The following is a 24,033-nucleotide window of genomic DNA, read 5'->3' as shown; positions in this document are numbered from 1 at the left end:
TACCCAATTTACCCTAATGTAACTATTACACATTGTATGCCTATGTCAAAAATATCCTCTATACATCATAAATATATATACCTACTATGCACGCCCCAAAATTAAAATTAAAAACCACAAAAAGGCCTGGCTCACACCTGTAATCCCAGCACTTTCAGGGAATGAAGCAGGAGGATCATCTGAGCCTAGGAGTTTGAGACCAGCCTTGGCAACATAGCAAGATCTTGTCTCTACTAAAACTTCAAAAAATTAGCCAGGTATGGTGGTGTGCACCTGTAGTCCCAGCTACTTGGGAGGCTGAGGCAGGAAGATTGCATGAGCCCATGAGGTCACAGCTGCCATGAACTGTGATCTTGCTATTGCACTCCAACCTGGGTGACAAAGCAAGACCGTGTCTCAACGAATTTTTTTTAATTTTAAATACACAATCTGGAGAATCAATTTGTGTATTTCATAATATCAATGTGAAACCTGGAGGTATTTCCTATAAATGAAAGGTAATTTTATATAACTATAAAATTGTAAGTCTATACAACTTAAGTATATACAATTCAGATGGATTAATTTATTTTAATTGTATATAAATTATATTCATTAAAATGCAAATTCAGTGCACAATAACAAGCACTACATAGATGCATTCAATACAAATGTACATGAATATAATTAAGAGTTAATTATAACTATAATTTATTCCTTATTCATGTGAGATTATAGCTTTGAATTTAAATGGGTGAAATAGGACTCATCGAACCACGCAGTATCCTTCAGTAGGCAATACTCTTGCAAATCAGTGTCTCCGTTTTATTTGAAAACACATGAAACTTAGATAAATCAAGGATTTTTCTAGAGGGAAAAAACTAAAACAATTAATTTTTTCAAATTTTATACTTGTGTATTCTTTCAAATGTCTACTCCACAGTCGAATTCTGTGCTTTCCTCGGATTAGGAACTGTTCCAGGCACCAGTGATAGACACAGCCTCTCTACTTTAGATTCACATTCTATGAATAGAAAAACATATGCAAAATATTAGTACAATTTCTAACAAAAATTAATAGGATATGAGAGATAATGCAATTCCTTAATCCGTGCATATACGTTTTATAAGACCTATGACACCATAATACTTGTATTAATTTAAAACACACAGCACAATAGAGTTTTCTATGATACACATGTATCGAAAGATATACCAAAATATCAGAGTTCAGCTGTCTGTGGGATATGGGGAAAAACAGCAAGGGTGTGGGGATGGAAGCTAAAAGGAAAAAAAATGAAATGGTAGCATGTCAAAAACTAAAGATAATTAATAACTCAATTACCTGCTACCAGAGGCAAAATGGTGGTGGATAAGGTGGAATGTGTGAAGGGAGGAAAAAGGGAAAGCCTGTCTAGAAGTATTACAGATCATTTCTACTCACACTCCATTGATGATCATTGTGACGTGGGCATATCTGAGTGCAAGGAGCGGGGGAAGGAGTCCGAGCCCAGCAACGTGTCTCCCAGAGACAACACTCCATGTTTTACAATAAAGAGCACATGTTTGGCAGAAAGCCAGATTTTCTGCTTAGCTGCCAAAAGCTGCTGAGCTTAAAATCATGTTCAAAGATTTATAGTAAAAGGAATTTGCCAACCAGCAGACCCAGTTCAAATGAAGTGAAGTAATTTGCTATTATTGGTACCTTGCATGGATTTTCTCATTTAATGCCTATGTTAACCCTGTGAAATAGGTATTGTCATATCCAAACCTTAAAACGAGGAAACTGAAATGCCAAGAGGTTATCCAGCTTGCCCAATGTCCCATAGTCAGCAAGTCAAAGAGCCAGGGATTCCAAATATTATACTTTCGACGTCTCTATGTTCTCCAGGCTCCAGGAGACACATGCAAGCTCTTTAAGTGGTCTCCTTAATACCTTTCTTACTTGGTTTATGATGAAGAGAAAGCAATCCTCTCCTTATCCCACATTACATTATGAATGGAGACTGAGAGTGATACAAGAACATTCCAAATGTATCTGAAGGAATCTCTTTTTCTCTCCTCTTTTCTCTCTCTGCCACCTCCCCCAGCCCAGCCCACATCACCTGCCCCCATTCATAAGGCGAAGGTGAATGATCACTAATACTTGTTTCATGGTCTCCTTCTCACATATTTAGGATATTGGAAAACTATTGTATTGGCCACTTGTGTCATGTTCTCAGCCTTTGGAACCTCATTTAACATTCTGCTTATTTTCTATTTTCACCACTGGACTCTAAACCTCCTTGGAGGCAGTCTAGTCCAACAGGCAATTGTCAAAAGAATACTATATCAGGCATTGTGGTTCGGGGCAGGGCATGGAGATATAAGAAGAAGGCGTCATAGCCTGGGCTCTGAAGTTGTTGGCATTCTAGAGCAGCATGTCCAGAAGAGCTTTCTGAGATGACGAGGTGTTCTACGTCTGCATGTTTCAATGTAGTAGCCAGTATCCATTGGCAAAATTCACACAATGGTATTTCAGAATGCATATTTAGGTGCATATTTATATATTAAGTAAAAGATATGCAAGGAAGTGATTGCCACAGTCAGGCTGAGAGTTGTCTCTTGGGGAGGGTTATGGAGTTGCTTTGGAGAGGCAGCAGTATTATTTGTCATAACGTGCATGGTAGTTACACAAGCATTTGTTTTAAATGTTTGTTAAAGTTGGATTATATTTAATAGTAAAAAGTCTTTAAGATGACTATTCTGTTTTCAAAAAGTTAATACTGGATATGATAGTTAAGATCAGTTCTTCTATAAGCTCATAATGTAATTTCACCATTTTTATGGGCATCACTTTGGTTGGTTTTTCTAATCTTAAGTAAGCAAGTGTTTGTAATTTTTTATATCAGAATGCATTTGATTTTTAAAAATGTTTCTCTTCTCCATGAAGGTAGTTTAATTAATTCTTTGTCTTAGGATTCAGAAGTGGATAAAACTGGGTTTTTAAAAATGTTTTATTTGTAAGAACAGTTGAAAGCTGCAGCTATTTGGAGATTATTTTTGAATTTACAACACCACAGCTTGGTTATTTGAAAAAGGTTGATTTCACTCTGCCACAAAAATTGATTCTTTTCCAATCTGGAGACCTCAAGATGTTCTGATCTTGGAGAAGATTGCTAGTAGAATAAAAATGGCTAACACTGAGAACACTATGTCCCACATTTTTCTTTGCCAACTTTAAATAATGCTTAGAATAGATTACAGCATCAGTTCTCCAACATTTTCTCCTTGAAACTTCCTTCCTACCACCCTTCATGGTCAATAAAAGGATTCCAGAAGAGTCAGTTCTTAATTAGCAAAAGGAAAAAGATTGGCCTAGAAAAGAGTAGCTTAATCTGAAGATAAGTCTTCTGTCAGTGACAGATCAGTCCAATCTCAATAAAGATGTGTGAAAACCTTCCATTGACATCATTTAATAAGACAGTAAAGCAACACCATCAAAGCATCTCAACATGAAGCATCAACGAAATAGTCATTGGTTCTGGATATAGACAAACTTTGTAGGGCATATTTTCTTCCAAATGCTTCCTTACTTTTTACTCATGGCATTTTTTTTTTTTTTTTTAAGAGACGGAGCCTCACTCTGTTACCCAGGCTGGAATGCAGTGGCATGATTATAGCTCACTGCAGCCTCCAACTCCTGGGCTCAAGCAATCCTCCAAGCTCAGCCTCTTGACTAGCTGGGAACTCAACATGTTGCCCAGGCTGGTCTCGAACTCCTGCCCTCGAACTCCTGCCCTCAAGCACTCCTCCCCGCTTGGCCTCCCAAAGTGCTGGAATTACAGGCATGAGTCACTGCACCTAGTCCTTATTCATGACCTTTTTTTTTTTAAACCAATTAGGATTTTTCGCTTTGCTGATAAAGTATGTAATTTTGGCAAACCAGATTATACATAAATTTCTATAAATTTATATATGTATAAAAATATTCATCAAATGTACCATCATGTCAAAAGATAATAAGAAAGGCAATGCTGAAGTAGATTTCTGACTTCTCCAGTAGTCAGTTACATCATTGGTGTTTTGCCACTCTAGGTTATCTGAATTTGATGAGCAGAACCATAATAATCACTGATACCTTTGACAATGGTAATTATTATTATTATTATTATTTTGCATTTTTAGTAGAGAGGGGATTTCACCATAGTGGTCAGGCTGGTCTCGAACTCCTGACCTCAGGTGATCCACTTGCCTTGGCCTCCCAAAGTCCTGGAATTGCAGGTGTGAGCCAGCATGCCCAGCCCAACAACAGTAATTATTACGAAGACAGGTAAACATTTCACTTAGGCATGCATTAAGCTTCATATCGTATTATGACATTTGCAGTCCTTGGTTTGATTGGTATGTTTAAGAATTCACATGAACCAAGTTAGAGTTGTCCTCTTTAAATACAGGTGTGAAAACTGCTAACCTTCTCAAAGCTTTCTTACATTCCCGTTAATTGTAAGACCTAAAAAAGTTTCTCCTTTCTTAGTAATAGAATATCTACATATCTACTAGGTTACATTTCTGAGTATGTAAAATTACATACATAAATATCAGTTGAAATCTATGTGCTCATTTTAATATATTTTCTAATTTTATTTTCAACAATCTAATCTATTGCTATTTCTTCACTAATGTTTTTCTTGTTTGTTTGTTTGTTTGTTTGTGACAGGGTCTCACTCTGTCACCCAGGCTGGAGTGCAGTGGTGTGATCTCAGCTCACTGCAACTTCGCCTCCCGGGTTCAAGCAATCCTCCCACCTCAGCCTCCTGAGTAGCTGGGACTACAGATATACGCCACCATGCCTGGCTAATTTTTGTATTTTTCTGTAGAAATGAGGTTTCACCATGTTGACCATACTGGTCTTGAACTCCTGGACTAAGTGATCTGCCTGCCTCGGCCTCCCAAATTGCTGGGATTACAGGCAAGAACCACCGCACCTGGCCTGCTAATGCTTTTAACTTTTGTTGTTGTTGTTTGTTTGTTTGTTTGTTTATTTTTGAGGCAGGGTCTCGCTCTGTCGCCAGGCTGGAGTGCAGTGGCACAATCTTGGCTCACTGCAACCTCCGCCTCCCAGATTCAAGTGATTCTCCTGCCTCAGCCTCCCAGGTAGCTGGGACTACAGGCACACACCACCACACCCGGCTAATTTTTGCATTTTTAGTAGAAATGGTTTCACCATGATGGCCATGATGGTCTCCATCTCTTTTAACTTTTTAAAATTTTGCAATTTCTTCTTCCACTCCTTAGCCTCTTTTTCTCTTCTTTCTCTAGGTGCTTGTTAATTATCACCAGGGTCAGAAAGAATCCTTGTAGGCACTTTGAAAAAAGATAACATTCCCTTCCTTGAATAATTTAAAGGAATGAATAGGTTTGTCCAAGATCATATTTATTATTACTTTAGGTCAAACTATTTGAAATTGCTGTTTTTTTTAATTTAATTTTTAAAAAAAACAAAACCCATTGAAATGTAGCAACAAGCATTGCCCTACATTATTTTTTTCTTAGCTCCCTATCTCATCTTCTTTTTCATAATATTTCTATGAATCTTATGGTCCAGGCATACTGGTCTAGTCATTGTACCCCCAATACATTCTGCTTCTAATCAATGGTTCACCTCACTCAGAATGCCCTCCTTGCCACCTACCAATAACCTACACATCTTTTATTTATTTATTTTTAGTATATACACACACACACACACACACACACATATATATATAGAGAGAGAGAGAGAGAGAAGTTTTGCTCTTATTGCCCAGGTTGGAGTGCAATGGCGCAATCTCCGCTCACTGCAACCTCTGCCTCCTGGGTTGAAGCGATTCTCCTGCCTCAGCCTCCCAAGTAGCTGGGATTACAGGCACCTGCCACCATGCTTGGCTACTTTCTGTATTTTTAGTAGAGATTGGGTTTCACCATGTTGGCCAGGCTGGTCTCGAACTCCTGACCCCAGGTGATCCATCTACCTCAGCCTTCCAAAGTGCTGGGATTACAGGCGTGAGCCACTGTGCCTGGCCATAATCTACACATCTTTTAAAGCCCCCCTTCAAATACAACAGTCAAGATAGTCTTCTTCCTGACAACTCACAAGCACTTCTTTCCGCACTCTTCACGTTATTCAGTATTTAACATGAATTTATTGATCAAATTAGTTTCCAGGCACTGAACTGGGGATCCAAGGAAGGATAAGACATATTGTCTGCTCTTCAGGAATGTAAAATCTGATGAGAGACACAGGCATATAGATGTCTCTTACATATCTGAAAGACAGCAGATTAGCTCTCTGGCATCTTCTTATAAGGCCACTAATCCCATTCATGAGGGCTCCACTCTCATGACCTACTTACATTCCACAGGCTCCACCTCCTAACACCATCACATTAGGGGTTCGAATTTCAACAAATGAGTGGGGAGGAGTGGGACAAATATTCAGCACATGACACTATCCCAAAGCCTAGTGACTTGAAACCTCAATTTATTATTATTGCTATTATCTTTTGAACTTCTATAGGTCAACTACAAATTCAGCTGGGTGGTTCCCAACTGAGGTCTCTCCTGCGTTTGCTCTCAGATGTTGGCTAGGACAGGAATCATCTGAAACCTTCTTCAGTCACATTTCTGGTGACTACAGAGATAGCAAGAATAGCTGAGGGCTGGACATCCAAGGTATCTCCCTAACAGGATGGCAGCAGAAAGTTAGCTGGATTTCTTACTTGACATATAAGAACTCTAAGAGACAAATACAGAGGCCTAAGACACAGATGGATCAGCCTTGGACAGATGCAGAAACCATCTGCACCTCAGAAAGAGGAAAGAATGGGTACAGATGAATGTAACTTTTAGGGTAAGGGAGAATGAAATTACTAAAATATCAATCCCCAAATTGTTCTGTAATATAGATTCCCTCGGCGGCCAGTAACTAATGCAGGGCAGAAAAGATTCCATGATCAGATGTATTTGGGAATTTCTCTGTTCAAAAAAGTCAATGAGCTTCTTAACTATAGGGATTTTCAGAGTCTGTTATGAGCTAATACTTACTGGCAATCTCCAGAGCCCCCCTTTTTATTGAACATTCTTCAGAACAGGGTTTTATGGATCACATCCTAGGAAATGCTATACAAATGTTTCTCCCATCAAGTAGCAAGAAGTTTTCTAGAGTTGTCATTACTTCCTTATGAGTCAGGTTTTTCCAGAAAAACAGACCCAGTAAGATGCATATGTAGAGAAAGAGGGAGAGAGAAAAAGAGATTTATTTTCAGGAATCAGCCCACTCAACTGCGCAGACTGGCAAGTCCAAAATCTGCAGGCTGGACTGGCAGGCTGGAAACCTAGGGAAGAGTTGTAGTTCTAAAGAGTCTGAAGGGGATCTGCTCTGAATTCCCTCATCTTCCCGGGATATCAGTTTTTTCTCTTGTAAGGCCTTTAACTGATTGGATGAGGCCCCTCCACATTACGGAAAGTGTTAGGGTTTGGCTCTGTGTCCCCACCCAAATCTCATTAGTAGCTCCCATAATTCCCACGTGTTGTGGCAGGGAGATGATCGTGTCTTAGGGGTGGTCTTTCCTGTGCTATTCTTGTGATAGTGAATGGGTCTCACAAGATCTGATGGTTTTAAAAACGGGAATTTCGGCTGGACAGGGCGGCTCATGCCTGTAATCCCAGCACTTTGGGAGGCTGAGGCACGCGGATCACGAGGTCAAGAAATCGAGACCATCCTGGCCAACATAGTGAAACGGCGTCTCTACTAAAAATACAAAAATTAACTGGGTGTGGTGGCACACACCTATAGTCCCAGCTACTCAGGAGGCTGAGGCAAGAGAGCCGATTGAGTCCAGGAGGTGGAGGTTGCAGTGAGCCCAGATCATGCCACTGCACTCCAGCCCAGCAACAGAGCGAGACTCCGTCAAAAAATAAATAAATAAATAAATAAATAACAGGAATTTCTCTGCACAAGCCTTCTCTTTTTGCCTGGTGCCATCCACATAAGATGTGACTCGCTCCTCCTTGCCTTCCGTCATGATCATGAGGCCTCCCCAACCACGTGGAACCGTGAGTCCAATTAAACCTTTTTCTTTTATAAGTTGTCCAGTCTTGGATATGTCTTTATCAGCTGCAGGAAAACAGACTAATATAGAGGGTATTCTGATTTACTCAAAGTCTGCTGATTTAAATGTTAACTTTAACTTAAAATACCTTAAAAATACCTTTGAAGAAACATGCAGAATAATGTTTGACCAAATATCTGGGTATCGTGGCCTAGCTAAGTTGACACGTGAAATTAACCATCATAATTTCTAATATAATTTTTAGGGCACAGGTTGCTACTTCTACATATGAAAAAGAGAATTCTCATTGGTCATAAAAATTTGCCTTAAATCTTCAATGCCTATAAAATATAGAAAACACCCATTTCATTTACTCAGCAGAAGCTAACTTAGCTTGCAATGAAGGAATGCTCTCAGTCTAGATTGTCTATTGACCATACACTCCAGAAGGGAAAAGAAGATGTCGTTATGGATGAGTTTGTATCCTAGGTAAGCATATTAATCAATATGCATCATTTAGATCTTAACATTGGCTTTCCTGATTTAATTCAAGGTAATTAAATCTAGCCTCCCTTCCAAAAAAATCCACTTCACTGCAGATGCTAATACACACACTTCGCCTGGTTGACATTGTTTAACTCAGGGATTCTCAAAGTGTGATTTTCCAGGCAATAGTATCAGCATCACCTGGGAATTTGTTAGAGATGCAAATCTTGGCCTTTACCCTTACCGAATCAGAAACTCAGCAGGGAAAGACAGGGGATGGATCTTTGTTTAAAACAAGGCCTTCATGGGTTTCTGATACATACTCAAGTTTGAGAACCACTGGACTGTGTCACAACTCTTTCCATCTTTTTCACATGTGGCACTTCTCTCAATCACTCTACTGAGTTTCAGTCCCTTCTTAATGGGAACCGGTAAGAACGGTCATGTAACATAACTGAGGATGATGAGAAGCAGTGAGAGGATGGTAAGGAGTAGAAAGTAGCAATGAGGAACCTCTTACCTGAGATAGCAGCTGACAGAGCCAATCCAATGCTAGTAGTTGTCCCAAAGATTGGCCAAGATAAAAACCGGGGTTGATAGTCCAAAACAGGATTACCTAATACAAGAGATAGGAGGATGTGGGAGTTAAAAAGAGGAGAAACTACAGGAGTTGATGAAGGAGAGGCATTTAAGAGCACAACATAAACATATCTAATGGAATTCCTGAGATGAGTACAAATACCCATGTTAGCTTTTTAAATTATCATGCTGAATTGCTTTGGCATTTGAGGGGCATTTTTTTAAAGCCCCACTGAAAATCTACAGGATTATCCGTAGAATTTAGCAAGTACCCTTGGTGGGTAACTCCCCATGGAAGCTTTTCCTTCCACAGAGTCGGTAGGTCTAAGAATACACAAGGTATTTTTTGGATTTCCTATATTTCCAGTGGTGGAAGTCAATCCATTCACATCTAGTGAATAGGAAAAAAAAAGTAGTAGCTTTAGGTTAATATTACAATAAATCAAAAAAGGCAGATGCCTGCATCTTCTCAGAGCTACCTCTAATCCTGCCTAAGAATCAGCTTCATGTGACAGAAAGACATTCTGCTAGTTATCCTTTCTTGAAAGACCAGAAATATTAGGAGATTTGGATTTCAGAAAAATAATCCCCTAATGTTTAAGCTTTTTATTCCTCTTGTCTTCCACCCATAGCCTAATAATCTCATTTTACCGGATGTCAGATAGTCATGTTAGTTTCAAAGGGGAACGTCTCTGAGATTTCTGGCACATGAAACATGAGTTTCTCTGATAAATGCTTTGGCTCCTCACTTAGGTAGCCCTTTTATGTAGTAGGGTTTGCATTCTTTCCACTGATGTATTTCAAGATAATTTAGATGCCTAATTTTCAGTTATCAGTGGAAAAAAAAAAAAAAAAAGCCCTTAGCCCAATTAAGTTTAACAGAGTTTAACGGGGGAAAGAAGGATTCATGAATCAGGTAGTCCTCCAAACCAGAATACATACAGAGAGATTCCAGCACTGCTGCATGGTCAGAAGGATTTATGGACAGAAAGAGGAAGGCACTGTACACAAAGCAGAAGAGAGGCACAGAAACAGCCAGCTTGGTTACAGCTCAGTGTTTTCCTTGTTTGAACACGGTTTGAACATTTGGCTCTGAGTGGTTGAAGTATGCCTGCTGTGATTGGCTGAGACTCAGCTGCTTGTTACGAGGGCAGGCTATAGTCTGTTTACACATCCAGTTAGGTTACAGTTCACTATGTATGGATAAACCTTTAGGCCAAACTCAAAATATGCAAGGAGGCAGCTTTAGGCTAAATTTAATTCAACAACAGTCATCTGATAGCTAGATGTTTCTCAAACTACCTATGGTTAAAAACCAGTTGTATTTTTTAAATTTCAAATCCGCCATGGATCAATACTTTCATAAAATTCAATGAAAATGAATTACTAGAAAAATGATCACATTGGATTTCATGACAGTGTCAAGTTGCTATAAAAGATAGAAATGCAGGCCAGGCGCAGTGGCTCACGCCTGTAATCCTAGCTCTTTGGGAGGCTGATGCGAGTGGATTGCCTGAGCTCAGGAGTTCAAGACCAGCCTGGGCAACACGTGAAACCCCGTCTCTACTAAAATACAAAAAAATTAGCTGGACATGGTGGCATGTGCCTGTAGTCCCAGCTACTCAAGATGCTGAGGCAGGAGAATTGATTGAACCCAGGAGGCAGAGGTTACAGCGAGCCAAGATCGCACCACTGCACTCCAGCCTGGGTGACAAAGCGAGACTCCGTCTCCAGGAAAAATAAAAATAAAAAAAGAAAAGATAGAAATACTTACTCTCCATTTCTGTGCTTTTGAATCTTTGAACTCTATCAGATTACAGGCCAACACTACTTCACTTGTCACACTGTGATTGGCAGTGATGTAGATACTGTAAACGTCTGCAGGTTGATAATATCATTTCAAGAGCTCTAAAAAGCTAGAACCGGCAATGGTGTTGCCAAAGCTCCACCCAATAGACATCTAGATTTGGACATTTCTCCATCAAACATTCCTCTGAAGATAGTTAAGTGAAGCCAGGAAGACAATAGGTGGCAAACTTATCTATACACAAATGCTAGCATTACTGAGCTGGAGTTTGCCTCTCTGATAAGTCCAGGTAAGCTTACTTACCTATCAACTGCCATTTTGTTTCAAGCCTTTCTCTTTCTAAAGTGGAGAACCCTGAATAATACTGTGGATGTGCTTTCTGATTATTTTTGTGGATTTTTTGCTTATTTTGTTTGTCTTGGATCTTGTCAGAGTGGAAAAGAGGACTGTGGTGAGAACTCTGAGTTGAACAAAATGGCTACACTCTTCTTTCACAACCCTGAAATGAAATTCAGTACCATCAACTGGCAGATAATGACAGGTGAAGATTTGAGCTTTACTGAAAGAAAAAACTCAGAACAGGTTTTGAAGATTAGACTCTTCTCACTATTCAAAATAGCAAAGACATGGAGTCAACCTACATGCCCATCCATGGCGGATTGGATGAAGAAAATGTAGTACATATACACCATGGAATTCTATGCAACCATAAAAGAATGAAATCATGTCTTTTGCAGCAACACGGATGCATCTGGAGGCTATTATCCTAAGTGAACTAACTCCGAAACAGGAAACTAAATACCACATGTTCTCACTGGCAAGTGGGAACTGAACATTGGGTACTCATGGACATAAAGATGGCAACAATAGAAACTGGAGGGTCCTAGAGGGAGGAGTGGGGAGGGGTTGCAAAACTAACTATTGGGTACAATGATCAGTACCTGGGTGATGGGATCGATTGTACCCCAAACCTCAGCATCACACAGTATACCCAGGTAACAAATCTGTACATGTAGCCCTGAATCAAAAATAAAAGGTGAAATTATAAAAAATAAAAACCAAAACAAACTCTCTTGGAAATCTTAAAAAAAAAAAAAAAATGTGTTCTTTTAACTGTCCTTCAGACAAGCCGAAAAGGGTGAGGAGAAGAATGTCAAAATTAGAAATTGAACTTCAGAAACCCCGAACCAGGGGAACCCCTGGGAAAGAAGACATCTCCAAAGTTAGTGCACAGCGACCTGGATTCCAGAGAGGACTGTGGAGTTCAGTTTAGAGATGAGAACTGCTAACTCCCAGAACTTGACAACTTATGGTGGGCTTCTAGTAACAGAATAGGATAGGCAGAAAAGAGACAGAACATGAACCTCCATTTACATGGAGCAGGTGAGAAATGGGAGTGAAGAAGTTGTGCCATGCTGCAGGGTTTAAACACAGAAAGCTGTATGCAAAACACAAGAATTCACAAGGTGGCAATGTGTTTTCAGGATACAGGTAATAATTAGCAAAAGAGACACAGAGACGATGGGAGTGATGCAAAGTCCGACAGGTGATACTGGGTGATATTTAAAGAACAGACAAGCATCTGGGAATCCTGCCTGATTCTGAAGAACTAGCACAGGGCATCCCAACCACTGGGCCACAGACTAGTACTGGCTCCTGTCAGATCAGCCACAGCATTAGATTCTCAGAGAGCGCAAACTCCATTATGGACTGTGCGTTCAAGGGATCTAGGGTGCACTCTCCTTATGAGAATTTAATGATAAATGTAATGGGCTTGAATCATCCTGAAACCATCCACTCCCTTCCTCAACCCTGTCTGTGGAAAAATTGTCTTCCAAGAAACTGGTCCCTGGTGCCAAAAAGGTTGGCGATCACCGGACTAGCGGGATAGGCAGAGTCTTTGTTTAAACAGAAGCATACATCCTCAGAAAACAAAAATTAGCTCAGAGTGAGAGAGTAAAAAATCTGCCCACTGTTTATCAGACTACATTAATATACATACATAAAGACAGCTGCAAACTGAACAGGAAATATTTCTCTTAAGGGTGTTGAAGCTATAAAGCGTCATAACAACTCCCTTTGTTGAATGACTCCTGCCTCAATTTACAACCCAGGTGCAGAGAGATTGAGATAAGGGGTTTCTGGATACAACAGTCCATCTTCATCTTAACTTTGTACATTGCAAAGAAAGAGGAGCCTGGGTCTATTTCATAGTCCAAATCCCTATCCCTGTTTTGTTTTGAACCTTTCAAACACTGCTTCATTTAAATACCATCTACATTCCACTCTTTCCTGCAATCCTATAATAATTCTATCTTTTCCTTTGCTGAGCCATCTCTGCTGTGGTCCACAGTCACCTTCATTGCATTGCATCCATAAAGTCAACTGTATCAGATAACAGTTTTGCTCCTGGTGTGCTGATTGGGCTGGGGAAATTCTCATCTGTTTACTAGAACAGTATGAAGAAGCTAGACAGAAGCCAAGTTAGAAGAGCAGGTCACTCAAAGGGAATTGTTGCTTTGGGACAAGGTCCAAGTCTACTTGTTGGAATCAAGATGTTAGGATAAGACAAGAAGTAAGTGTTCCATCATGCCGTACCTTCATGTTAGTCTGTTGCAGTCTGAGTATCTCTTGCCTTCAATTCTGATTGGTCTCAGAATAAGAAGATGGAGTTAGAATAGCAAAGAAAGATTCAGTGGTTTCAACTGAGGAAAGTGCCAGGAAGGTAGGAACCAGCTGGTTGAGACTGAAATCCAGGAGTATACAAAAAGCCCCGTGATATAAGCCCAAGCACAGCAGTCCCTGGCCCGGGGGTTTGTCTGGGTTCTCACAAAAGGAAATGTCTGGGAATTAAAATCTGCAAGGGGCGAAGAGTTTCCTCCCCACAGAGCCTTCTTAACCTCTTTGAAGAGAAAAAGACTAGGCAGGAAAATAAGGAAACAGAGTAAAGGAGAGATGGGTAGAGCAGGTGACAAAGCCCAAAATAATGAGTTTGGAAATAAGGGAAGTACCTTACCATCAAGCTCTATAAAGTCAGTGCTTCATGCTAGAGTGGGAACTGGGCAAACTCATGGAAAACAGATTGAGTCTCATGTACTAGTGATCTTTAGACTTTGCACTATTTTTCTGAGCTGCAAGACTGCCCCATAGGAATTGACTTTTTTCTTTCTTACTTTCTTTCCTTTTTTTTTAGCATCTGAACCCCAGATCCCTGTTCAGAGGATAGAGGATGGGAATACTGTGTTGTTGGTTTGTTTCATTCTCTAGAGGATTTGCTTCCAAGCAGCAGTGAATGGATCACTGTGAGAACACAACGATATTTTCATCTATGACTAAACTATTCTATTCTATTCCTGCTCCTTTTAGGGAGAGGAAAATTGTTCCTGGTTATTTCGGTCTAAAATTTTTCAAAACTTCCATTACAAATCATAAAGCAAGTTTGACTTCTGGGAATTTACACTTCAGTTAATAATTTTAAATGTATTTCTATGGTGAAGTATAACTTTATAAAGGTTATCTTTTTATGTAAACAATGTATTTTTTAAACAACAACAAAACCTGTCACCAATTTGCTGTTTCGTGGTATGAGCCGATGCAGAAAGAATTCTCCTGTCAGATGGGGAGGACAAGACCACCTCTGAGACTAAGTTTTCAGTTCTTGTCTTCAGTCATCTGTGGAGTAATCTTGAATTTCTAACAAATCCACCAGCACCACCCTGATAGCCTCTTGTTCAAGAGTGACAATGTTTCCTTGGCTCTTTTACTGAGGTACAGATAAATCTAGAAACGCATTCCACTGCCACTCTTCCCTGTCCCCCTACACATACATCCTTCTTTCTTTCTTTAAAATCTCTGCTTCAAAGTGGGAAAGAAACTTAGAGGTTTCTAAGGGAAAAAGAGAATGTGAAAAAGTAAATATAAAATGATTACTAGCAGTAATTATTTTCTAAACCAGTGGCTTTCAAACTTTTTAAAACTACCACCAGCAGTAAGAAAGGCATTTTCCGTCAGGTCCTACTATACGTACACTTAGACATATTTGTGTGTGTACATCTATAGATAGATATGATCCTGGTTCACAAAGCAGTACCGATGGTACACTATGATTTTTCTTTTTTATTCTTTTGTTTTATAAAATATTTATCATTAGTCAGTAAATTGATCTGATCTGCTAAATGAGTGGCAACCTGCAGTTTAACAAATACTCTTCTTGTGGGCAATATTAGCAGACAACCTATTCATCTTTATTCCAGAAAATAACTCAAAATAAGCTTTGTTTCCTAACACCAGACTTCTTGTGTCCAAAGGATCTACTTTTGCAGTGTTCTTTTGTAGTGTGTCTGCTCCATTCTTGCCCTGAAAGTCCAGAAGTCAATGCAGATGTGATTACATAAGACAATCAAGATCATATCTTTGTTATTTCTGATATCAACCCTAGATTCTGAACATCCCCTGCCCCTGAATATTTCTTAAGACAAAGTCTTTATAAGAACTGGCTAGAAATTGATTCAGCTTAGGCTATTACTGCAGGCAATGTCTGCAGAGACTTTTATTGGGCTGAAAATGGCTTAGAAAGTGATGGAACAATAAAGGCAGATCAAATACCTTATGGCACTTCATAAAATAAAATAAAGCACACCCGTGAAGAAAAATGAAGTTGATCTGTGTGCTGTGAACCAATATTTAAGGTATTTGTTAAATTGAAAAAAATAAGATGAACGCATTGTGTATAGTAGACTTCCACAGGTTTTTTAAAAGGAGAATGTACGTGCATAGAATATTTCTGAAAGGGTCCACAAGATATTAATAATGGGAATTGCTTATAGGCAATAGCAAAGAGATATAGAGGGCTGGGAGTGTAGAAGTATTTAAGATAATACTTCCGTATACCTCTTTATGGTGTTTAATTTTTTTTTTATTTTGTGCATATACATATATTACTTTTTCAATTAAAAAGAGTTAATTTTTAAAAGAAATATTATATATCAGATTTTGTGATAGAGGGAGTATTTGCAAACTCTTTAGGGTGAAGGAAATTTTCCTTGTGAGCAATTGTATAAAAGGATATTGATTTTAATAAATGGATATTTACTTTAATAAATCGATATTTATGATAACACTGAGATTTATCTCCTTCATTTACGTATCTTATATAGTTTACAGAGTTCCATGTCCATTGCCTGACTTAGTGTTCATAGCAACCTTTTGAAATAGTTGTGACACGTATTAGAAGCAATGCTTTACAAATTAAAGCAAAACAAAGCAAAACAAAAAACCCTAAAATCTAAAGAAATTAAAAACCTAGAACATATCCTAAGGAAAGAAGTTTAGAGTCATGACATGACTGTGATGTAGTACAAACCTGGACATTTTACACTCTTAAGAGTTACCGAGAAGTTTATGAATAGTATTTTTAAAGTCTTCAACAATACTCCTCACAATGTTGATCTCTTAACTAAAGGACACTTGCATAGAGGAGGAAGAAGGCAGAAAAATAAATCTCCTGAAACTCTTTTCATAAAATATGCCTACTATTAGAAAGTAAATTGTCAACTAACAACTGGTTGAAAATTAACATTAAAGAAGTTGCATTCATATTCTCACTCTATAGATTTTCAGCTTTACATTAGAGCAAAGCTAAAATAATTACCTCAGTGGAAAAAGATGGAGATTTCAAAGCATCACTACTGAATCTTGAAAAATACCTTTAAGGTTTGTGGGTTAGCGTTATAGTATCTCCCAGTTTCCCTGGGACAATCCCAATTTATATCTCCTGTCTCCGTATAATTATGCATAGCACCCCTTTCATTCTTCAAAGTGCCCTAGTTTAGATGATAAACTATATCTCCACCCTATTAAATATCAATCTCTATTCTCTATACACCTTTAAGTTTGTCATTTTCTAGAAATTGGGCTTCATCTTGGGCCTAAGAATTACCTTCATTCATGCCAAAGCTGAGTGAGGCATACTCAGATCGTAACTGCATTTATGACTCTCAAATAAGAAAGAGAAGTTTTCCAAACCATTACCCACCAGCTTTCGCTTTACTAAAGAGATTAATAGTGGGAAGGGAGACTCAGACTCAGGGTCTGGTTCAGAAGTTTTGGCGTGTTGAGGTTTTCAAGGTGTGAAGTAAGAATGACTTGGTGAGACTGATGTAAAGATAAATAATTGATACCACATAACACAGTTCTTCTTCTTCTTCTTTTTTTTTTTTTTTTTTTTTTTGAGATGGACTCTCATTCTGTCGCTAGGCTAGAGTGCAGTGGCACGATCTTGGCTTACTGCAACCTCCGCCTCCCGGGTTCAAGCGATTCTCCTGCTTCAGTCTCCCAAGTAGCTGGGACTAGAGACACGTGCCACCACTCCCAGCTAATATTTGTATTTTTAGTAGAGACGGGGTTTCACCATGTTAGCCAAGACGGTCTCAATCTCTCGACCTTGTGATCCACCCACTTCAGCCTCCCAAAGTGCTGGGATTACAGGTGTGAGCCACCATGCTTCTAAGTGACGCCCCTCCAGAGTCATTCATGTGTCATTTACTGGTTAACATTTGGAGAGTGGCTCCTGGGAGTAAGACACTGTTCTAAGCACTGCATCAGCTTTGTCAATATTTTTAGGGACTTTGTACTCAATTTCCAGTGGTTTGTTGAGATGTATTTTCTTCATCAGATTTTAACGTCAGATGCTATACATCCGATTACAGATCAGATTTTATACATCAACCCGTCTCTGAGCTCTTTCTGACTAGCACTCTTTAGAATTTCTGTGATTTATAACTACTCTATTTGATCATTAGAAAGATTATTCCCATAGCCCAGGTAGGTTGAATAGTAGCTGCAATTTTTTTTTCATGTAAGAAATAAATGTATTTCTTCCATAGAACAAGCAACTGAATCCAAAGCCAAGTTGGCTATCACAGTACAGCATCTTTTACTCAGCAGTAAGCAGACCGCCTCTCCAGAATACATAACTATGGAGACTTAAGGCAATGCCACAGGTTGCTTTTAAGATGTGTCTGCCTGCTACATTCTCTGCAGCACATGGCACTTAAAGTTATCATGTAGTGATTACTTGAGGTTTCTGCGTGAAGTATTAAAGAATATTTTAATTGTTCTTTTTTGTTTAGACTTACACTTTTAACAAAATATTTTCAGAACATGAGTATTAACAGGCATGTACCAAAGGTCATGCATTCAGAGTCTCTCTCTGCAGGAGTTAGGCCTTGGTTCTGCATCCAACTGTTTGATTTGATTCCCCTACTTGTTTTTGTGGATGTTTACATATGTCTTCTGTTTATTTCTTCCCTTTCTTTACTTTCTTGGAAATCTTTTTTTCCTATCCCATCACCAAACTTTTCACAAAGGGAATCTTATGGGTTTTCTTTTGTTCTAATCATCACTGGTTGAGTGGTTACTGTCACTGCCTTCACTGTCACTGTCACTGTCACTTCCATTGTTGTTACCATTACCAGACTTGCTCTGGTTGTCACTCTCATCACTGCTGTCAGATGTGCTGTCACTGCTATCACTGCTGTCGCTGCTGTTGCTGCTGTCACTGCTATTGCTGCTGTCACTGCTATCACTGCTGTTGCTGCCGTCACTATCACTGCTGTCACTGCTATCACTGCTGTCACTGCTATCACTGCTGTCACTGCTGTTGCTGCTGTCACTATCACTGCTGTCACTGCTTTCACTGCTGTCACTGCTATCACTGCTGTCACTGCTTTTGCTGCTGTCACTATCACTGCTGTCACTGCTTTCGCTGCTGTCACTGCTATCACTGCTGTCGCTGTTGCTGCTGTCACTGCTATCACTGCTGTCGCTGCTGTCACTGCTATCACTGCTATCGCTATCACTGCTGTCACTGCTGTCACTGCTGTCACTACTATCGCTGCTGTCACTGTTGTCACTGCTATTACTGCTGTCACTGCTATCACTGCTGTCACTACTGTCACTGCTGTCACTGCTATCGCTGCTGTCACTGCTATCACTGCTGTCACTACTATCGCTGCTGTCGCTGCTATCACTGCTGTCACTGCTGTCACTACTATCGCTGCTGTCACTGCTGTCGCTACTATCACTGCTGTCACTCCTGTCACTGCTATTGCTGCTATTGCTGCTATCACTGCTGTCACTGCTGTTGCTGCTGTCACTACTATCACTGCTGTTACTGCTGTCGCTGCTATCACTGCTGTTGCTGCTGTCACTGCTATCGCTGCTGTCACTGCTATCGCTGCTGTCGCTGCTATCGCTGCTGTCGCTACTATTGCTGCTGTCACTGCTATCAGTGCTGTCACTGCTATCACTGCGGTTGCTGCCGTCACTATCACTGCTGTCACTGCTATTGCTGCTGTCACTACTATTGCTACTGTCACTACTGTCACTGCTATCACTGCTGTCACTGCTATCGCTGCTGTCACTACTATCGCTGCTGTCACTGCTATTGCTGCTGTCACTACTATTGCTGCTGTCACTGCTATCACTGCTGTCACTGCTATTGCTGCTGTCACTACTATTGCTACTGTCACTACTGTCACTGCTATCACTGCTGTCACTGCTATCGCTGCTGTCACTACTATCGCTGCTGTCACTGCTATTGCTGCTGTCACTACTATTGCTACTGTCACTACTGTCACTGCTATCGCTGCTGTCACTGCTATCACTGCTGTCACTGCTATTGCTATTGTCACTACTATCACTGCTGTCACTACTATCACTACTGTCACTGCTGTTGCTGCTGTCACTACTATTGCTGCTGTCACTACTGTCACTACTATCACTGCTGTTGCTGCTGTCACTGCTACTGCTGCTCTCACTATCACTGCTGTCACTGCTATTGCTGCTGTCACTGCTATCACTATTGTCACTACTGTCACTGCTGTTGCTGTCACTGCTGTCTGACTTACTGTCACTATCACTGCTGTCTGATTTGCTGCTGTCTGACTTGCTGTCGCTGTTGTCACTACTATCACTACTGTCACTGTTGCTGCTGTCACTACTATCACTACTGTTGCTGCTATCACTGCTGTCACTACTGTCACTGCTATTGCTATCACTACTGTCACTGCTATTGCTGCTATCACTATCACTGTCACTGCTATCACTGCTGTCACTGTCACTGCTGTCACTACTATCACTACTATCACTGCTATCACTGCTGTCACTACTGTCACTGCTACTGTTGCTATCACTGCTGTCACTGTCACTGCTGTCACTACTATCACTGCTACTGTTGCTATCACTGCTGTCACTGTCACTGCTGTCACTACTATCACTGCTACTGTTGCTATCACTGCTGTCACTGTCACTGCTGTCACTACTATCACTGCTACTGTTGCTATCACTGCTGTCACTGTCACTGCTGTCACTACTATCACTGCTACTGTTGCTATCACTGCTGTCACTGTCACTGCTGTCACTACTATCACTGCTATTGCTGCTATCACTACTATCACTGTCACTACTATCACTGCTGTCACTGCTATCTGATTTACCTTTGCCACCGTCAGATTTGTCATTGTCATCATTGCCATTGTTACCATTGCCATTACTGTCACTATTATTAGTGTCTGATGTACTATCATTGTCATCATCTTCTTCTCCTTTTGAGTGACTGCCATTGCCATTATCTTTTGATTCATCAGAGTTATAAGAAGCATCTCCTCGACTACTGCTGTCATTGTCACTTTCTGAATTAGCATCATCATTGCCATTAGATTCGTCACTGCTATTGGGATCATCTCCTTGCATGGACTTATCATCAAAATCATAACTGTCATATCCATCACTATTGCTGTCACTACCTGTGTTGCTGTGTCCAACTTTATTTCCTGGTTCTGGTTTTTGGCCAGGTCCTTCTATGTTGTCAACCTCTCCTTGTGTCTTGACATTTCCTTTGCCCAAGATCATTCCATGTTGTCCTTTATCCTCTTTATCTTCATTGACTTTCCCAACTTCTTTGGTAATATTTCTGTTGCCACCGCTAGGACCTTTGATTTCTATTCCCTATGGAAGGATGGAGGAAAGAATGATTAACTAGTGAATACTTGCTGCAAAATTGCATTGATCTGAGGAAGAATAACTGGGAAAAGTTGCCACAGGGATAGGAGTTCCACTTCTAATACTTCACAGTTATTTGTGAAAATGTGCTTTATTCTGTAATTGAAAGCACCCTGGTGTTTAGATTCCTTAAAAGTTCATCCACATTCCTACCCAGGAACTTTTGTAAACAATTACATGGGGGATCCATGATTTCACATAAGACTTTTCTAGAATTGTAACTACGTTCTCAGAAATGTATGATTTTTAAAGTTGTTCTATATGGAAGTCTAGTAAGGACTCTAGCTTTTCCTTAAATAGTCAAGTAATATGGATGCAAAAATACATGGATGCTTGTCATGGTTTATTTTTGTGCTAGCATCAATAGTTAGAGGGGAAGAATTTAAATTGCCATTGAAAGAAATCAGCTTTACAAACTAACCTTATCTTGGCTCTTCCCAACAGCGTGTGGCTCTGATTCTTTGGTGATTCCGTTTTCTACACCTTTGCTTTCTCTGTGGTTGAGTTTCTGGGTGTCCTCCATTCTTTGGCTGAGATTGTCTTCCAGAATACCAGCAGAATTCTCCTCACTCTTGGAGGTGTTGTCTCCATCAGCGTCATTATGGGGAGCTTCTTTGCCTTCAGGGTCATAATCTTCATTACTCTCCGAATTTTGACCTGTGCTACTATCATGATCATCTTCTTTCCCGTGGTCCTGGCCGTCCTGGCCCTCCTGTCCCTTGCTGTTATCGTTACTGTCTTTTCCATTCCCTGTTTCCTCATCTTCATCATCACCAGAACCCTTGTCTTCATCCTCATCTGCTCCATTCCCACTAGGACTCCCATCGGAATTATCCAGGCCTGCATCTTCTCTAGTGCTGGGTGTTACCTCAGCCTCCTTAGTCCCATTTCTGTTGCTGTTGATCTGAGGTGTTATTTCACTTGTATTACCCTCATTTCCACAGGAATTCTCAATTATTTCATCCTCATTGTCTGTACTGTTATTGCTTCCAGCTACTTGGGGTCCATCTTCTTGGACAACAGTGACATCTTCATTGCCACCTGCATCTCCAACATCCCCATTTGGGGTATTCTTATCAGTATTTCCATTAGTGTTGCTTCTGTTTGTGGTTCCGGCATTGTCAATGATGCTTACTTGTCCTTGGATGCCATTTGCTGTGGTGTTTTCTTCTTTCCCGTGTATTCCATCATGATCATATGTTTCTGCTTTTCCTGTGTCCCCATTCCAGCCCTCAATATTCCCCTCTTCGTTTGCTAATGTGGAATATGTAGAAAAACTCTTCCCTCCTACTTCTGCCCACTCAGAGCCATTCCCTTCTCCCTTGTGACCATCTTGGGTATTCTCTTGCCTTCCTTTATCACCTTCACACACGGGGACACCACTTTCTTTGATGGTTCCACTGGCATTTAACTTATCCTGAAAAAGAAACATTCAATCAATTATAAGTATCAATGATCTTGAAGGAAAGCAAATTGCAATGTTGGGGAAATTAATGGAATGTAGAAACTCAGAAATAGGAAAAAAAAGAAATATATTACATCCTATACCTGTTCTGACACGTTTGATCTTGCTAGGAGATGCAAATTCATGGACTTTTCGACATGCCTCTCCAGTGGTTTGCTTTGAGGAACCTGCCAAGTAGAAAATATTGGCTATTGAAAAGGTTCTTTTTGGGAATATGTGCATGAGCATGCGTGCGCGCGCACACACACACACACAAACACACACACACATTCTTTCCTCAATGAAGAAGAAAGGTTTAACACAAAGGCCAAAGTATGATCTAATCAGATACAAAAGGGAAGTGGCTTCTTACAGGGCTTGTGTAGAATTTAAACTGGGCACATGGATGTTTTTCACTGCGGTATTACCAACTTTATGGATATGTTAGATCAGCCCACTTATCTCAACTATAGAAGGAAAGAGTCTTGTAGAAAGACAAGGGGATAGACCTCTGGTGTTTTTGCACAACAAGTCTCTTGCACTAGCACAAGACCTGCTCTAAGTGTAATCCTGACCAAAACTCTTAAGAGAACAGGAGGCATGACCAGAGCCTGCACAGAAGCAAAATCAAGTATTATGCTGTTATACTTCTGTGCTCTGCAACAGCACATTTGAAATACTTGAGAACATTTTCAACTACATAAATACCAAATGTTTGGTATTATGAAAGCATATGAAAATGTTAAACATGATGGCTGGCTACTAAATTACAAATGGTTGAATTTTCTCAATTTTTTATTGGTATTTATCATATATTCCAAATTTTCCAAAGTGAGCACATAAATAATAACTCTGAGTGAAGCATTAGTTTCCTATATGTTGAAAAAAATCTACTTTTTCTTATTATTCTTTCTTGGAAACTTCCTAAACAGCACAGACTTTGTTCATATTAGAATGAAATTCACAGAGTATGAAGCAAAGATGGACAAAGTCTCCATGACTTCTGGGCACTAAGTATAAATTAATCTGAATAAATGTTTTAAATAATAATAATCCTTCAGGCAAGATGTGAATTTCTATAGAGGAAAGAGACAATGAGCTGGAGTGGTTTGGTTGAAACCTCACAGACATCGCATAAAGCCCTTAGTGCAAATCTAAATGTTTAGACTCAGTCTGTTAAAAAATTAAGGAAAAGTATATATACACACACATATACACACACACGTGCATGCACAGACACACACACACACACACACAACATTTTGTATTAATGTTAGGTTAAAAGAGATAACAAAGTGTAGAGGTTTTCTGAGAAAGGCATACTTACTGGAATGGCCCATGCTACTGCCCAAATGCAAAAATATGCAATTATCTTCATTTTCTTTAGGAATAATAATAACCAATGGCTGTATAAAAAAAGAACAGCACAAAATTACTTATAAAGTAAAAGTGATAATCATAATCCTATATTATTTTGATGTGTAAGCATTGCCCTTTTCCTGGGCAAGAAGCATGTATCTAACACGAGAAGACATATGATGTTCCAGAACATACCTGGTGTGGTTATGGGGACATCACCAGGCTTAGCACTAATGTAGCTTCCT

At 39.8% G+C, this 24,033-nt stretch overlaps 1 protein-coding gene across 1 annotated transcript; it reads right to left on the bottom strand.

Moving 5' to 3' along the window:
* Nucleotides 1-18,315: 18,315 nt before the first annotated feature.
* Nucleotides 18,316-23,807, bottom strand: DSPP (dentin sialophosphoprotein). Its single transcript, XM_073017819.1, has 4 exons — nucleotides 23,757-23,807; nucleotides 22,534-22,617; nucleotides 21,407-22,402; nucleotides 18,316-20,931 (listed from the first exon to the last, which is right to left on the bottom strand). Exons 1-4 carry the CDS (start codon nucleotides 23,805-23,807, stop codon nucleotides 18,316-18,318), a joined length of 3,747 nt encoding a protein of 1,248 aa, XP_072873920.1.
* Between the last annotated feature and the right edge of the window lie 226 nt (nucleotides 23,808-24,033).

Source organism: Chlorocebus sabaeus, chromosome 7, assembly GCF_047675955.1.
Source record: "Chlorocebus sabaeus isolate Y175 chromosome 7, mChlSab1.0.hap1, whole genome shotgun sequence".
In the NCBI taxonomy this organism is placed as follows: domain Eukaryota; kingdom Metazoa; phylum Chordata; class Mammalia; order Primates; family Cercopithecidae; genus Chlorocebus; species Chlorocebus sabaeus.
Note: the sequence above shows the minus strand (reverse complement) of the source record. Positions and strands in the feature narration are given on the sequence as shown.

Bases quoted from the DNA above. Each gene is read 5' to 3' on its own strand.
- DSPP (XM_073017819.1), bottom strand. From the start codon at position 23,807: ATGAAGATAATTGCATATTTTTGCATTTGGGCAGTAGCATGGGCCATT. The intron at 22,618-23,756 runs GTAAGTATGCCT...TCTACTTGGCAG, and splicing joins CAGTAGCATGGGCCATTCCA to GTTCCTCAAAGCAAACCACT. The intron at 22,403-22,533 runs GTATAGGATGTA...TTTCTTTTTCAG, and splicing joins GATCAAACGTGTCAGAACAG to GATAAGTTAAATGCCAGTGG.